General features: G+C 58.7%; 1 protein-coding gene across 1 annotated transcript; it reads right to left on the bottom strand.

Annotated features, from left to right (window-relative positions):
* Positions 1–2858: 2858 nt before the first annotated feature.
* MYBPH (myosin binding protein H) lies at positions 2859–16763 on the bottom strand. The gene is made up of 11 exons (XM_027746799.2): positions 16409–16763; positions 16092–16226; positions 13005–13172; positions 10143–10231; positions 8891–9086; positions 8247–8386; positions 7214–7373; positions 6173–6309; positions 5570–5756; positions 3599–3639; positions 2859–3066 (listed from the first exon to the last, which is right to left on the bottom strand). The coding sequence occupies exons 1-10, from the start codon at positions 16761–16763 to the stop codon at positions 3629–3631; spliced, it is 1578 nt and encodes a 525-aa protein (XP_027602600.1). The 3' UTR covers positions 2859–3066; positions 3599–3628.
* Between the last annotated feature and the right edge of the window lie 215 nt (positions 16764–16978).

The raw sequence follows: 16978 nt of genomic DNA, 5'->3' as shown, positions 1-16978 counted from the left end.
AGGGTGCTCAGACCCCAATGTCAGGGGTGCCTGAGGGTGCTCAGACCCCGATGTCAGGGGTGCCTGAGGGTGCTCAGACCCCAATGTCAGGGGTGTCTGAGGGTGCTGCAAGCCCAGCCTGGCACAGAGAGACCCCCCAGCCCCCCGTGGTCCCTGGGCACAGCAGTGCCCTCAGATCTGTGCTGCTGTTTGCCAGCTCTGATCCCACTGGCATCTCATTCCTGGCACTGTCACCTTCTCCTGGTCCTCGCTGAGGTGCCCGAAATCCCGAGGACTGGGATGCTCGTAAATTAAAAGCCACGTGAACGGTCACTTCAGACAAAAAAACCCCCTCCAGTGGATTTTTCCACTCCGTGCTCTCCAGACCTTTCCCGGGGAGGGCTCGCTAAAAGTGGATGTTCTCGCCCACCTCGGTGCCCCGGGGGGTCACAGGCACGGGCTGTGCCCTGGAGCGTTGGAATGAGGGTCTGGAAAGGGCACAGTGGGCAGTGTGACACAGTCTCAGGGGTCCTGCTTCTCCCCTGGGACAGCAAAGCCCCTGCTGGGAGATTCCAGGTCCTGTCTCCCGAAGAATGTCCTGGGCCGAGGTGCCAGGGGGATCCAGGGGCATCCAGGGGACCAGGACGTCCCCCCAGTGTCCGGGATGAGTGTGCCAGGGCAAAGCAGCTCTGCAGCCTGGGCTGGGACATCCCCCGGGTCCCAACTGCGCCAACAATCCCCCGGAGCAGCAGCGGGACAGTGAATCCAGGGATGGGACAGTCAATCCAGGGATGGGACAGTGAATCCAGGGATGGGACAGTCAATCCAGGGATGGGACAGTGAATCCAGGGATGGGGCTGTGAATCCAGGGATGGGACAGTCAATCCAGGGATGGGACAGTGAATCCAGGGATGGGACAGTCAATCCAGGGATGGGACAGTGAATCCAGGGATGGGACAGTCAATCCAGGGATGGGACTGTGAATCCAGGGATGGGACAGTCAATCCAGGGACGGGACAGTGAATCCAGGGATGGGACAGTCAATCCAGGGATGGGACAGTGAATCCAGGGATGGGACAGTCAATCCAGGGATGGGACAGTGAATCCAGGGATGGGACAGTCAATCCAGGGACGGGACAGTGAATCCAGGGATGGGGCTGTGAATCCAGGGATGGGACAGTGAATCCAGGGATGGGACTGTGAATCCAGGGATGGGACTGTGAATCCAGGGATGGGACAGTGAATCCAGGGATGGGACTGTGAATCCAGGGATGGGACAGTCAATCCAGGGATGGGACAGTGAATCCAGGGATGGGACTGTGAATCCAGGGATGGGACAGTGAATCCAGGGATGGGACAGTCAATCCAGGGATGGGACTGTCAATCCAGGGATGGGACTGTGAATCCAGGGATGGGACAGTCAATCCAGGGATGGGACAGTCAATCCAGGGATGGGACTGTCAATCCAGGGATGGGACAGTCAATCCAGGGATGGGACAGTGAATCCAGGGATGGGACTGTGAATCCAGGGATGGGACTGTGAATCCAGGGATGGGACAGTGAATCCAGGGATGGGACTGTGAATCCAGGGATGGGACAGTTAATCCAGGGACGGGACAGTGAATCCAGGGATGGGGCTGTGAATCCAGGGATGGGGCTGTGAATCCAGGGATGGGGCTGTGAATCCAGGGATGGGACTGTGAATCCAGGGATGGGACTGTGAATCCAGGGATGGGACTGTGAATCCGGGGATGGGACAGTGAATCCAGGGATATCAATCCCAGGATGGGACAGTCAATCCAGGGATGCCCTCTGATGGTGGGAATGGTGCTGGTGTGGCCGGGGCTGTGCCTGTGCTGAGCCCCCGGGAGCAGCAACACCCTCCGGGTGTAAAACACAGTCAAGTACCCCCAAAGGTCCCAACCTGTCCCAGAATTTCCCCAAATCCCTCCAATATTCCCAAACCCACAAAACTACCTCCAAAAAAAAATCACAAATTTAAATACACCCAAAATATGCGCAAAATACGCCCAATCCCCCAAATCATCCCAAAATCCTCCAAAACCCCCAAATTTCTCCAAGTCCCATCAAAACACCAAACCCCCCAAATATTCCCAAAATCCTCCAAAACCCCCAAATTCTGCCAAGTCCCATCAAAATCTTCAGGGATTTGGGTGGATTTTGAGGGCATTTTGGGATATTAGGCGACTTGATTGGGTATTTTGATGTGACTTGGGGGAATTTGGGGGTTTGGGAGGATTTTGGGATGACTTGGGGGGTTGGACGCATTTTGCGCATATTTTGGGTGGATTCGACGGAATTTGGGGGTTTTTTTGGAGGTGGTTTTGCCAGTTAGGGAATATTGGGGAGATCTGGGGACATTCTGGGATATTTTTGGAGATTCTGGGGGTGGTTTAGATGTGTTTTACATGTTTGGGGCACTTCGGTGCAATTTTGCGCTATTTTATGAGAGTTTTGATGGAATTTTGTGGGAATTTGGTGGAATTTGGAGGAAATGTGGGATTCTGGGAATTCTGGCCCCACCTGTGCACATTTATCCCTCCTCATGCCGCAGGGAGGGGATGCTGGGGGCCGTTCATGGGTCGCTGGTGCGGATAAAGAAATTTGCTTTGATGAAGGAGGACCAACCCCACAGTTCTGGTGCTGCTGCTCTTCCTCCCCAGCCAGGATCAGCCTCCAGTTCCAGCAGGAAAACTTCCCTCCCTATCCCTTCTGTCCCAGACACCTCTGTGGGTGTTCCTCCGTGTCCCTTCCCAGCCCCTCCACCTGTGGGGTGGGGGATGTTCCACGGCCCCACATCCCCCCTGGAGCTCTTCCTCCCGCCTCCCCCCAGCCCAGCAACCCCAGGACAGGCAGGACAGAGGAGTTTGGGGTTTTTATTGGGACCAAAGGCCCCCAGAGGGGCTGGTTTTATTGTCACAGCTCAGGACAGGCTCGGGGAGGGCCGTGCCAGGGCAGGATGAGGTGCAGACCCCCAGAGCTCTCAGGGAGGGGCAGCCCCGCAGGCAGCAGGGACCAGGGGCATCCCCACGGGCCCTGATCCCACCCAGCAGCTGCAGCATCCACCTGGGGACAGGAGTGAGACCTGAGGGCTCTGGGATGGGATGAGGTGGGAAAAATCCCTGCTGTGGCTCCAGTGCAGGACAAACCCAGCCCAGCCCCTCCACCCTCTCCTGCCCCACAGAATTTAGGCACGACCCTCTACCTCCGTGTTCCCACAGCCCCATTTCTCATCCCTTTATACCCATCCCCAGGCCCCAGGACCTACCCCTCGTGTCCAACCCCGAGTTGCTCCAGGAGTCCTGGCTGCAAACAGGGCTGTGCCCGTGCTGGGCACACCAGTCCTGGCCTCCTCCCCCCCCCGGCCCCATTTGCAGCCCTCCCTCCACCTCCCTCCCAGAGAGGCAGTTTTTCCTCAGGCTCCTCATCCCACCTCAGCATCCCCTCCCCAGCCGTGGGATGAGGGAGGCCCGAGTTGGGGTGAGAGGGGCTAATCCAGGACCCTCAAACCCTCCTTCCCCCGGGAATCCCAGAGCCCCAACCCCCTCAAACCCTCCATCCCCCAGGAATCAATCCCAGAGCCCCAGCCCAGACCCACCTTGCTCTTTTCTTGCCCTTGGGTCCGTCCTCACTTGGGCACTGCAGGAGAGCACAGGAGACATAAATTCCCCCTGAATTCCCCTCGTCTGACTCCCCTCCCGACTCCCAAAGGTGGGCCAGGGCACAACTGACCCCGCTGTGTGCCCCCACACCCCCCATCCCTGCACACACCCCTGATCCCAGCGATCCCAGCACCGCCAGTGCCCACTCCTGGCCCTGGGTGATCCCAACTCTTCCCAGCACAGGGACCAGCTCATCCTCCTGCCTGGGCTGATCCCACAGCAGGGACAGCAGGGCAGGGGGGATCCTGCCCCTCTGCCCCCTCAGCTGAGACCCCCCTGCAGAGCTGCCCCAGCCCTGGGAACAACAAAGAAAGGACGTGGAGCTGCTGGAGAGAGTCCAGAGGAGGCCACGGAGATGCTCTGGGGCTGGAGCCCCTCTGCTCTGGAGCCAGGCTGGGAGAGCTGGGGGGGTTCACCTGGAGAAGAGAAGGCTCCAGGAACACCCCTTCCAGGGCCTAAAGGGGCTCCAGGAGAGCTGGAGAGGGACTGGGGACAAGGGATGGAGGGACAGGACACAGGGAATGGCTTCCCACTGCCAGAGGGCAGGGACAGATGGGATATTGGGAAGGAATCTTTCCCTGGGAGGGTGGTGAGGGGCTGGACTGGATTTCCCAGAGGATGCCCCATCCCTGGGAGTGTCCAAGGCCAGGTTGGAGCAGCCTGGGATGGCGGGAGGTGTCCCTGTCCCCACCCTGCCATGACCTCCAAGGTCCCTCCAGCCCAAACCATTCCCTGGATCCATGATTTTGAGAAATAATTCTTGGGGAATCACAGAAACGAGGCATGTTTAGGGACACACAGGCACGGGAGGAGCACAGGGAGGGCGGGCAGGAGGAATCCTGGCTGTGGGACAGGAGGGGTGCCCCGGGCAGGGGGAGGAACGGGGGCAGCTCCTTGCAAGAGCTGCTCCGGGAGCGCTGCTGAGGCAGGAAATGGGAGCTGGGGGGGCTGGGCAGGACCCCGGACACAAATCAGGGCAGCTCAGGGCCAGGGGAGGAGGCTCAGCTCCCAACCCCCCAGGCAGGGCTTGAGGGGGCTCAGGAGCCCGGTGCTGGGGGTGCAGGGAGGAGCAGGATGGGCCCGACCTCCAGCAGCTCCTCTGGCTCCGGGGTCTGGGTCCCTCCCCACTGTGCAGGTCTGGGCACCACAGTACGAGGAAGATATTGAGCTCTTAGAGAGTGTCCAGAGAAGGCAACAGGGACAGGGAAGGGCCTCGAGGGGCTGAGGGCACTTGGTGTGTTCAGCTGGAGCAGAGGAGACTGAGGGGAGAGCTCAGTGCAGTTCCAATTCCTGGGCAGGGGCAGAGGAGGGGCAGGGACTGAGCTCTGCTCTGGGGGGACCAGGGACAGCACCCAGGGAATGGCTGGAGCTGTGTCAGGGCAGGCTCAGGTTGGATCTCAGCCAAAGGTTCTTCCCCCAGGGTCTGGTTGGGCACTGCCCAGGCTCCCCAGGGCAGTGGGCACAGCCCCAAGGCTGCCAGAGCTCCAGGAGGGTTTGGCTGATCCTCTGGGGCACAGGGGGTGACTCTGGGGCTGGGCCTGTGCAGGGCTGAGGGTTGGACTCGGTGATCCTTGTGGGTCCCTTCCAGCTCAGCACATCCTGGGATTCTGTGAGTCTGGGATTTTTAGGCCATGAATGTGGAAAGATGATTTCAAGATGCTTCAAAGACCACAAACTTGAGAAGCCTGTGCTCCACAGGGCTGCCCAGAGCCCTCAGATCCCCCCAGCACCAGGAGCAACACAAACCAGGGACAAACCACCCCACATCGAGAGAGACAGGGAGTCCTGCCCCTCCTCCCCCTTCTCCTCCTCCTCGACCACCCTCACCTTTCACATCCAGCCTGCAGTCCAACCTCACCACCCTCACCTTTCACATCCAGCCTGCAGTCCAACCTCACCACCCTCACCTTTCACATCCAGCCTGCAGTCCACGGAGGCCTCCCCGAGGGCGTTGATGGCCTTGCAGGTGTAGACGCCCCCGTCGAAGGGGCCGGGCTTTCGGATCTCCAGGGAGCACACGCCCTGATTGATCAGCGCGATGTACTTGGGGTCCTCCCGGATCTCCATCTGGTTCTTCAGCCAGATGATTTTGGGCTGGAAAGCAGCAGGATCCGTTCGTTTGTTTAAAGCAGGGAGAGGGGTGAGAACTCTACCTGACCCCAAAATGCAGTCCCTCCCTCTGCCTTCGCCTCGGCCCCGCCTGGAGCTGGTGGCCACAGTGGGATTCACACTCAGAAGGAATTTGAAGACCCAAATCTCCCATTTTCGAGCCCAAACCACTGTTCCACACGTCCTCCAAAAGAAGGAGACAGGACATGGCTTGAATTACAACCAGTCTCCCACCCCCGTGAAGGAACACCCCAAACCTGCCCCAGTTTGACTCAGGGGAGCAGTTGCAACTCCCCACCCTCACCCAACCCTAACCCAGCCCGACCAACCACCTCTCAAGCCCTCCATCCCCCTCCCAACCCCCCTGGTGCCCACACACGAGGAGGTGCTGCCCCTCTGACCTGGGGGAAGCCCCTGACAGAGCAGAAGAGGTGGGTGCTGTAGCCCCGGGTGGTGGTTCGGTCTGTCAGGGGCTGCGTGAACTTTGGAGGCTCCATCATGTCCCTCTGGGGGATCTTCTCTGGCTGGTAAGTGGTTTCTGAGGAAATAATCAGTTCTGGGCTGAGGCAGAGCTTGGTCTCCCAGGCTGACCCACACGTGATCACGGGGTACCCAAAAGTCCTTCTGCTCCCTCACATGCGCCAGGAGTCACCACCCCCGACCCCAGGACCTGCTCCTCAGCTCAGACCAGCCCTGTCTTCCCATCCAGCCACCCCAGTGCCCAGTCCCTGCAGGGGACAGGGCAGATGCCAACCCTCAGTCCCACTGGGATCCATCCCACAGGCAGCAGGTCAGACCCGGGCCAGGCACCTCCCTGGATCTGCCACTCCATCCCCAAAACTCAGGGCACAGGAACAGGAGCTGGTGGGCAGAGACCCCCAACTCCCCGTTTGCTCCCAGGGAGCAGGCTGGGAATGGATAGAGGGAGAGCAGGGCCGAGGGAGGATGGAGGGGGAGCAGGGCTGAGGGAGGATGGAGGGGGAGCAGGGCTGAGGGAGGATGGAGGGGGAGCAGGGCCGAGGGAGGATGGAGGGGGAGCAGGGCTGAAGGAGGATGGAGGGGGAGCAGGGCTGAAGGAGGATGGAGGGGGAGCAGGGCTGAAGGAGGATGGAGGGGGAGAAGGGCTGAGGGAGGATGGAGGGGGAGCAGGGCCGAGGGAGGATGGAGGGGGAGCAGGGCTGAGGGGGCTGCTTGGGGGTTTGGCCCTGAGCTGGACCCCTGAGGGGTCTCTGCTGGCCCTGAGCTGTGGGACCAAAGGCAGGGCTGTCTCTCACTGCCCCCAAGGGGATTGACCCCGGCACAGGGAATGAGGGCTGGGATAAGGGCAGGGGGCCCCCGGGGACCAGCACAGCACCACCACCCCAACACCCAGGAAGCCCCCGCGGAGTCAGGGCCACTCTTGCCCCCACGCCACCCCGAGCCCGAGGCAGGGGGTGCCCCACTTGTCTTCTCGATGTGGGCGAGCCCGGCGGTGACGGCGGCGCTGTCGCTGAGCCCGCAGGAGTTCTCGGAGAAGACGCGGAAGGAGTAGGAGTTGCCGATGATGAGGTCGGAGATGGTGCAGCTGGTGCGGGTGCAGCGCTCCAGCACCGTGAACCACTTCTGCAGAGGGGAAAGGAGCCGTGAGGAAAGGGAGCCAGGAGGAAAGGGAGACAGGAGGAAAGGCAGCAGGGCCCAGGGATGGAGGAGGAAAGGCAGCAGGTCCCAGGGATGGAGGAGGAAAGGCAGCAGGGCCCAGGGATGGAGGAGGAAAGGCAGCAGGTCCCAGGGATGGAGGAGGCAGGATGCTGACAGTGCCCGAGTCTGCTTTTGCCGTCCTTCACCAGGAAATGGTCGGTTCTTTGCTGTATTTATTTCTATTGCACCACACGAGAAACTTCTTTAACTATTTTCCTTTTTCCTTTTCTTTTTTTTTTTTGCTCAAATCGAGAATCCAGTTTCATCCCTTCCCTCTGGGGCCCCACCCATACATCACACATACAGAAACTCCTACTACAGTACAGTACACACACAACCCTTTAAACTAAGAGGTCGATATCACCATTTTCAACAAATCTTTACCTGCAAATATTGAACTGATCTGAACTGCAGCTGTACCAAAAAAAAGTGTTTGTTTCTTTGTTGGTTTGTTTGGCGGGGGTTTTTTATAACCACAAAGCCTTTAGATGCAAGGGTTATTTTTTAAAAATTTTAATCCTTGTCAGACATAACGTACTGACGAACTCGAACGCTAAAAACAGAGGAAAACAGAGGAAATAACAGGGAAGAAGCGCCTGAAAAGTCTTAGTAAGAAAAGCACAGCAAGAAGGTTCCCTTTTCACTGCACAAAAACACGCCCGAAAATACATTGATGTGTTAAAAAAGGCTGAGGTCTGTCATGGGTCAAAAATGTCTCAATCCCTCCTTGTGCCAAGGTCTGACTGTGCTGCCCCTCTGCCCCCAGGGCTGCCCAGCACCGGGGGTGCCCACACTCACCCCGCTCTTCTTGTCTGACTTCTGCACCCTGTAGCCCTTGATCTCGGCGTTCCCGTTGTCCGCAGGGGGAGACCACTCCAGGGCCACATTGAAGCCCCACACGTCCACCAGCTTCAGGTTCTGGGGGGGCCCGGGCGGCTCTGCAAGCACAACCCCCCCGCTGACATCCCGACTCGTTCTGTGCCCCGAGCTCCTCCCTTTGGATCTCTGCTCACCCTCCTGCAGCCCACCAGGGGTGAGGAGCCACAAGGGGCAAGGGCTGGCAGGAATCCTGCCCCCCCAGCCAGAGGATTCACCTCCGTGACCCTGGAGAAGATCCCACTGGAAGAGGCACCTCCACCTTGTTACTGGTCCTGCCCCATCCCATCCCACCCCAACCCATCCCATCCCATCCCACTCCACCTACAACAAGATCTACCCAAATCCAAGGAGAAATGAGCCCTGGAGAAGCTGTGAGGGGCAAGGGCTGGTAAAAACACTACATCCCCAACCAGAGGAGTTTTCCATTATCCTGGGGAGGATCCCACTGGAAGAGGCACCTCCGCCTTGTTACTGGTCTTGTCCCATCCCACCCCACCCAGAACACGACCTTCCAAAACCCAAGGAGCAGAAACGAACCCCGGGGTGTCCGTGCCTGTCCTTACCAACCACCTGGATGTCCAGGATGGCCTTGTCCTCGGTGCCACCGATGCTCACACAGAGCTGGTACTGCCCCGAGTCCCCGCGCTGGGCCTGCCGGATGTAGAAGATGGTGTCCCTCGCCGTGGTGCGGATGTTGATGCGGGACTTGTCCAGGGGCTGGCCCCCCTTGGTCCAGGTCACCTCGGGCTGGGGCTTCCCCTGGAGCAGAGAAGGTTGGGAGCCCCTGGAGCACGCGGGGTGAGGGTGGGCAGGACCACCCTGCTGTGCCTGGAGCATCCCAGGGAAGGACCTAGAGCCGATCCCTGCCAGCCCCGGATCAGCTCCAGCCCCGGATCAGCTCCAGCCCCGGATCAGCTCCAGCCCCGGATCAGCTCCAGTCCCAGATCAGCTCCAGCCCTGGATCAGCTCCAGTCCCATTGGGCATCAGGAATGGGAAGCCATCGGGCTCCAGGGGTGAGGCTGGAACGTGCTGGTTCCCCAAATTCCTTTGCTCTCCCAGAGCTGCCCTCCCATTTCCCAGGTGCTGAGCTGAGCCCAGGCTCAAGCCTAACAGCACGGGCTTAAATCTGGCACCCAGGGAAAATCCATGCCTGGAGCATGGCCAGCACAAGGTCCCAGATTTCTCTGGGACATGTCACTTATCTCAGGGGCCTCTTGCTCCCCCCTGCTTGGCCAACTCGTTTCAGGGCTGGTTTTGCCCATCCCAGACGGTGGGGGAGATGTTTGGGTGATGTCTCAGCCAGGGTGAGACAGATCAGTCGAGGGGATGACCTCCAGCTTTTCCCACCAGCACCAGCATCGCTCCCATCCCACAACCCTGCTGCCCCCATCCCACAGCCCTGCTGCCCCCCTCCCACAGCCCTGCTACCCCCATCCCACAGCCCTGCTCCAGAGGCAGCTGCTCCCCTCAAGGGGACCCCAGGGTTGAGCTGTGGGGTCTCAGGTCTGGAGGGGGTCAGTGGGCTGAGACAGCAGCAGCAGCCAGCCCATGTCCATGTTTGGGGTGTCCTGTGGTGTTTGGGGTTGTCTTGTTGGCAGCACCACCAATAAAGGTGTAGCAGGGGAAAAACGGGAGCTGGGCAGGAATGGGAAAGAGTTCCCACCCCATTTCCCACCCTTGGCCCATGAGATACAGGACCAGGCCAAGTCAGAGCACAGCTGGCCCCAGGCACATCATGAGGGCCAGAAAAGTCACTGCAGGATCTAACCCAGAGCGAAACCCCCCGGGGATTGAATCCCAAAGCACCCACCTACCTGGAAAGGGATCATGATGTTCACGGCGTCCCCCACATGCCTGACGTAGGTCTCCCGCAGGTGCCGAGGCATCCGGATCTTTGGGAGCTCTGGGGACCAGAAAGGCAGCTCAGGACACCAAGGGAAGCACAAGGGAATCACATCCCACCCCACACGTCCCACCCCACATATCCCCTCCTTGGCCACCAAGGAACCCCCCAAGAAATGCATCCACCTCTTCCCTCCCGTCCCCGGGCAGTTCTGGTTCCCTGCAGGACCATTGCCCGTGTCCCAGAATTACCCCCATCCTTGGGACACCAGGTCACCAACCCAATGGATCATGCACTGCCTTCGGGTCATGGACACAACGTGGGCTGGACCAGGAGAGCCCCACACGGCCCCCGTGGTGACGAGGCTGGGAACGGCGTCTCCCATTGGAAACATTCCTTCCACAGACCTTCCAGAGGCAACACAACCCAACCTCCAGCTCGCCCACCCTCCACCTTCCCTGTGCCATCGGGGCACCGAGGAGGTGCCCGGGCACAGCAGAGCTGGGGCAGCCCCGGGCTGGTGACAAAGGAATGTCCCCAAGGGAACACAACAAAGCCAAGGAAAACACCCCTGAAAGGCTGAGGGAGGGATTGTCTCTTCCTGCCGGGGTGAAAATAGAACCTGTGTAACTCAACCACCCGGGGATCCTTCTGGAGAGGATTTAGGGGGGCCCCTCGTGAGAGAGCCGAGTGTCTGGGCCTGGATTAAAGGGGCAGCAGCTCTGGGAGGGGGCACGGCCAGAATTAAACCCGACTGAGCCAAGCAGCTGTGAGGGTGGAATTCGGGGTGGGCCAGGAGGGCGGGAATGCCCAGAGCTCCCAGACAGCTCCGACAGCTGAGGACGTCCCTCCTCTGCTCCTGCTGCAGCTCCAGGGATCCATCCCTGCATCCCTCCATCCCTGCTGCAGCTCCAGGGATCCATCCCTGCATCCCTCCATCCCTGCTGCAGCTCCAGGGATCCATCCCTGCATCCCTCCATCCCTGCTGTGGCTCCAGGGATCCATCCCTCCAGGGATCCATCTCTCCAGGGATCCGTCTCTCCAGGGATCCATCCCTCCATCTCTGCTGCCACTTGGGCTCATCACTCTCAGCAGGGCACTGAAACCTTATCCCGAGGCAGGAATGGGAATGGGAATGGGAATGGGAATGGGAATGGGAATGGGAATGGGAATGGGAATGGGAATGCTGGGGGGTTCCCTCAGCTCCCTCTCTGCGCTGAGGTGATGATGTCAGGGTGGGGAGGACAAGGTTGGTGGTCCAGGTGACACTGTCAGGGTGGGGAGGAAAAAAGAGAAAAGAGAAGAGAAGAGAAGAGAAGAGAAGAGAAGAGAAGAGAAGAGAAGAGAAGGGAAGAGAAGAGAAGAGAAGAGAAGATAATATAAGAGAAGAGAATAGAGAGGAAGAGAAGAGATAGAAGAGATATAAGAGTAAGAGAAGATCAGATGAAGAGAATAGAAGTCGTAAGAGAAGATAAAGAGAAGATATAGCATCAGAGAAGAGTAATATAATCTAAGCTAATCCCCGCAACTTACCGCACATAAATAACCGATACCAAGCCACTCACCTCCAATCTACTCAACACCCGTCAAATCAAAGACCAGACCCTCCAGAACGACACTCACAGCCCATCCACTACACTCACATCCACTCCAACACCGACCACTCACCCCCCTCACCTACACTCCACTCCACTCACCTCCCATCCAATCCACGCCCCTCCCCTCCACATCCCCCTCCCCCTCCCGCTACCCTAGCCCTCCCCTCCTCCCCGCCCGTGCCACTAGAAACATCCACCTCCTCCCAGAGAACAAACCCTGCAGCACCTTCCCAGACTCCTCCAAGCCTTTTCCTAGGAAAAGCTGATGGTTCCTGGAATAACCCTTGTTGGCATTATTGCTATTTTTAAGCAGCTGTAAAATCCCAGGCGTCCTTCGGGTACCAGGAAAACTTGAGAGTTCATAATTCCTTGGAAAGGGAGAATGAGCCTGAATGTGCTCTTTGCTGAGCAGGAACCAGCAAAGCCTCATCCAGCGGCAGCATCCCGGCAGGAATGTGAGCCCTGCCAGGCACGGGAGCAACTCGTTCATTAGCGAGTTCAGCGTGATTGGAGTTCAGCGTGATTGGAGTTCAGCGTGATTGGAGTTCCCACAGCCCCGACGAGCAGCTCCCGCCTCCCGTGAGCCAAACAAACAGAACTGTCCAACGGGGGGAATTTTGGGGATCTACTCCTGCCTCCCTCGAGCCAAACAGACAGAGCTGTCCAACGGGGGGAATTTTGGGATGAGAGCGTGGCCGGGGGGAGGAGACGGGCGGGAGGGACACGGACGCCGAGCTCCTGCCGCGGGAATTCGGCTCTGCCCGGTGAGTGCTTCACCCCCAGAGCTTCCCCGGCTGCAGGAGCAGCCCCTGGAGGTTGGGAAGGTTCTCCCTCCCGAGGGAATTGGGCACAGGCACGGAGAATAACCCCAAAATCTGGGATTGGATCCGTTGGGTGCAGCGTGGTGCTCCAGGGGGGTGGGTTTGGTCCTTTCACTCAAGGGTTGGACTGGATGGTCCCGGTGGGTCCTTCCAGACGGGAATGTTCCATGGTCTGGGCCAGAGGTTGGATGTGATGTGTGAGAGGGACAGAGGCTGCAGGGATGGACACCCAGGAATTCTGCAGGGATAGACACCCAGGAATTCCGCAGGGATGGACAGGAATTCTGTAGGGATTTCACCCAGAAATTCTGCAGGGATTTCATACAGGAACTCCATAGGTATTTCACCCAGGAATTCTGCAGGATTTCACCCCGGAATTCCCAGGGATTTCTCCCGGCACTCGGCAGTACTCACGGAGGATCTCCCTGATGAGCACGGGCTGCTCCAGCGTGGCCGGGGCGCTGGACCCGCCGGCTCCCACGGCCGTCACCCGCACGTGGATCTTGTCCCCGGAGCTGAGGTTTGGGATCGTGTAGCGGGTGGAAAGGAAAGGCTCCTGGTTCACAGCTTTCCACTCGGAACCTGGGATGGACCCAGCACAGAACTTCAGGTGTGCCAGGGACAGACAGACAGACAGACAGACACCCCCCCAGACAGCAGGAGCCCCCCAGGAGTGATCCAAAGAACCCCTTCCTGGGAAAGATGGAATGATTTGGGGCAGCAGAGGGAAAAGGGACCTTAGAGGGGGGGTCGGGCACCCTCTGCCAAGGAGTGTGGGGGGTGAAGAGCTGGGTGTGAAGTGTTGGGGAGGAAGTGTTGGGGATGAAGTCCTGGGTAAGTCCTGGGTATGAAGAGCTGGGGATGAAGTGTTGGGTTATGAATTGCAGGGTATGAAGAGCTGGGTATGAAGTTCTGGGTGTGAAGAGCTGGTTATGAAGTATTGGTTTATGAAGTGTTGGGTAAGTGCTGCGTAAGAAGTGCTGGGTATGAAATGCTGGGGTATGAAGGGCTGAGTATGAAGTCCTGAGTAAGTCCTGGGTATGAAGAGCTGGTTATGAAGTCCTGGTTTATGAAGTGTTGGGTTATGAAGTTCGGGGTATGAAGTGTTGGGTAAGTCCTGGGTATAAAATGCTGGGTATGAAGTGCTGGGTAAGAAGAGCTGTATATGAAGTGTTGGGTCTGAAGAGCTGCGTATGAAATGCTGGGGTATGAAGAGCTGAGTATGAAGTGTTGGGAATTAAGTTTTGGGATATGAAGTGTTGGGATATGAACTGCTGGGGTATGAAGTGTTGGGTATGAAGGGCTGGGTATGAAGTCATGGGTAAGTCCTGGATATGAAGAGCTGGTTATGAAGTCCTGGTTTATGAAGCGTTGGATTATGAAGTTCGGGGTATGAAGTGTTGGAGTGTGAAGTGTTGGGTAAGTCCTGGGTATGAAGTTCTGGCTATGAAATATTGGGTTATGAATTGCTGAGTATAAATTGCTGGGTAAGAAAAGCTGGATATGAAGTGTTGGGTCTGAAGAGCTGCTTATGAAATGCTGGGGTATGAAGTGCTGAGTATGAAGTGTTGGGGATGAAGTTCTGGGATTTGAAGTGTTGGGTATGAAGAGCTGGGTATGAAGTCCATGTATGAAGTCCTGGGTATGAAGAGCTGGGTGTGAAGTGTTGGGGTGTGAAGTGTTGGGTAAGTCCTGGATATGAAGAGCTGGTAATGAAGTCCTGGTTTATGAAGTGTTGGGTTATGAAGTTCTGGGTATGAAGTGTTGGGGCATGAAGTGTTGGGTAAGTCCTGGGTATGAAGTGTTGGGTAAGAAGTGCTGGGTATGAGGTACTGGGTTATGAATTGCTGGGTATGAAGAGCTGGAAATGAAGTTCAGGGTATGAAGAGCTGGTAGAAGCTCAGCAGTGGAGCAGGAGGTTGTTTGCAGACAAGAAAAGGCATCACGGTCCAGCGAACCTGATCCTTGCTGACCACAGGTGTTTCTGAAAGCAAAAATCCTTTGACCCTCTCCTACCAGTCTGCCCCTCTCACTGCCCCAGGGCAACACTGGGGCTCCCCATGTTCCCCAGCATGTCCTGCCCTCCAGGCAAGATACCACCAGCCCCATGGACCTGTCCATGCCAAGCCACCGTCAAACCAAGGAGGTTTTCCTGTCACTGCCAAATACCACCAGGGGTTCTTTCCCTTCACCACTGGCTTCCTGCTTGGAAGGGGCATCTCAAACCCACCCCACAGCCAAGGGGTAGAACGCCCCCCATCCCCCAGCTGACACAGCTTTGCCTCATGCCAAACCTCTGAGGAGGTTCCTCAGCTGGAAAACGAACTGCCCCGGTCACCAGAGGCCTGGGGCCTAAAATGACCCCCGTGTGCCAGGGGTTGCTCCTTCAGAGCGGGAAGGTTTTCCCTGTCAATGCCATCAGAGCAGCCAAATCCCCCCAGCTCCTCTTTCCCCTCACAGCTGGCAGTGCCCAGCCCAGCCCTCACTCAAACCTCACCAGGTTTGGCCCACCCAGGGCCATGCCCCAGCCCGAGCACGGCAGTCACGGAGCCCCCGTGGTGGTCACAGCCTGGCTGGAGCTCTCCTGCCACCCAGGCAGGCCCAGCAGAGCTCCCAAACTGTGCCCTCTGGGTGGCTGCCACCCAGCTCCCTCCAGGAACTGCTGTACCTTTGCCTGTGCCACAGAAGGGCCTGCTCGTGGCTGTCCCCTGTCCCCAGCCCAGTGATGGGAGCCAAGAATGTGCCAAGAACGTGCTGACCATGTGTGCCACGAGCTGAACAGCCAAGGATCAAGTTCCCCGAGGCCCTCGGACCACCTGGGTCCCCCAAACCCCTCCAGGCTCCTGCAGCCCCAGCCCACCAGCCCCAGCCTCCCCCTGCAGATCCCACAAGACACGTGGGTCACCCACTGTCACCCCAAAGCCCAGTAGGGCTTCAAGAGAGGTCCCAAAACATGAGTCTTCCCCACCCCCCATTCCACAGGCCAGTCATGCAACCAGAGACCCACAGACCATCACTGCCACCCCCCAGCCCCCTCCACCCACCCACCCAGCCTGCTGCAGGGCTGCCAACACATTCCAGCCCCTCTCGCCCTGCCCGGGATCCTTTCCTCCCTCATCCTCCCACCTCATCCCCATTCCTTCCTTGCTTCTCTTTAGGCTTCTTCCTCCTGTTTTCTTGGATCACCATCCCAACCCCAGGTCTCTGCAGAGCTGGAGATCACCAGGGACCATCCTCAGAGGGCAGGCTGGTCCCTCCTCCACCCTCCAGCTGGACACAGCAGTGACATTAAACCCCCTGCCAGAGACATCCCAACTATCTGAAGCCAACAGGAAGCCCCACTTCTCCATGGGAAAAAAAAATAAAATAACAATTTAAAATGAACCAATTCAGTCAAAGAAAGGGAGTTGGTGCCCCGGGAAAGGCATGTTCAGCTCCACCCCACACCCGCACATCACACCCCACCCCCCCGTGCTCAGGGGCAGGAAAGCCCGCTCCTACTTCCATCCTTGCAGATCTCCACCACGTATCCATCCAGGCCCGCCTTGCCCGTGTGCTCCGGGGCTTTCCAGGTCAGCGTGAAGGAATTCTCACTCACCTCCTCCACGACCAAGGACAGGGGGGAGCTGGGAGGCTCTGGAACAAACCGGGGGGTGAGGGCAGGCTCTGTCCCAGGACAGTCCCTCACCCTCAGCCCACCCACCCTCCTGATCCTCAGCAAAACCCCCTGGATGGCTTCACCCCTCTGTCCCTTCACCCCGACACCCCCCCAGCCCCTGCAAGCCCTGCTCCTCTCCAGGGTCCCGTCCCGTCCTCACCTTCCTTTGGTTTCTCGGGCTGAGGTTCAGGTTCGGGGGCCGGGGGTTCGGCTGGGGGGGCTGGGGAACCTTCTGCGGGGGCTGGAGGGGCTTCTGCTCCGGCTTCGGGGGGGGTGGGAGCGGCTTCTGCGGGGGCTGGGGGCTCTTCAGCAGCGGGGGCTGGGGCCACTTCTTCTTTAGGGGTCGCTTCTTCTTTAGGGGTTGCTTCTTCCTTGGGGGCCGGGGCTGATTCTTGCTTCGGGGCTGGTTCTTCCTTGGGGGCCGGAGCCGCCTTTTCCTTGGGGGCTGGCGCTGCCTTTTTCTTGGCGGCCGCCGGGGCGGGTTTTTTGGCCGGAGGGGCCGTTTTCCCCGTCATCGCTGCAGAGCCGGGGGCTGGGGGACAGCGGGGTCTGGGGGCTCCGCTCCGGGGGCTCCGCCCTGCTCTGGGGTTCCTGCTCCACACAAAAGGTCTCTGCTCCCAGTCCGGGCTCCGCGGTGGGATCCCCGCTCAGGTGTGTCCCCTCTGCTCCGGGACGGGGGAACCGGGTCACTGAGCCAGGACAGGGGCTGCGGTGACTTTTATAGGCTTGG

The sequence above is a fragment of the Pipra filicauda genome, unplaced genomic scaffold (assembly GCF_003945595.2).
Source record: "Pipra filicauda isolate LSUMZ 115617 unplaced genomic scaffold, ASM394559v2 scaffold587_size370460_pilon, whole genome shotgun sequence".
In the NCBI taxonomy this organism is placed as follows: domain Eukaryota; kingdom Metazoa; phylum Chordata; class Aves; order Passeriformes; family Pipridae; genus Pipra; species Pipra filicauda.
Note: the sequence above shows the minus strand (reverse complement) of the source record. Positions and strands in the feature narration are given on the sequence as shown.

What these genes read in the sequence shown, in the direction of transcription:
- MYBPH (XM_027746799.2), bottom strand. Translation starts at nt 16,763, where the DNA reads ATGACGGGGAAAACGGCCCCTCCGGCCAAAAAACCCGCCCCGGCGGCC. An exon ending in GCTCATCAGGGAGATCCTCC is followed by an intron (nt 10,232 to 13,004) that starts GTGAGTACTGCC and finishes TCTGGTCCCCAG; the next exon opens with AGCTCCCAAAGATCCGGATG. An exon ending in CGCCCACATCGAGAAGACAA is followed by an intron (nt 6,310 to 7,213) that starts GTGGGGCACCCC and finishes TTATTTCCTCAG; the next exon opens with AAACCACTTACCAGCCAGAG.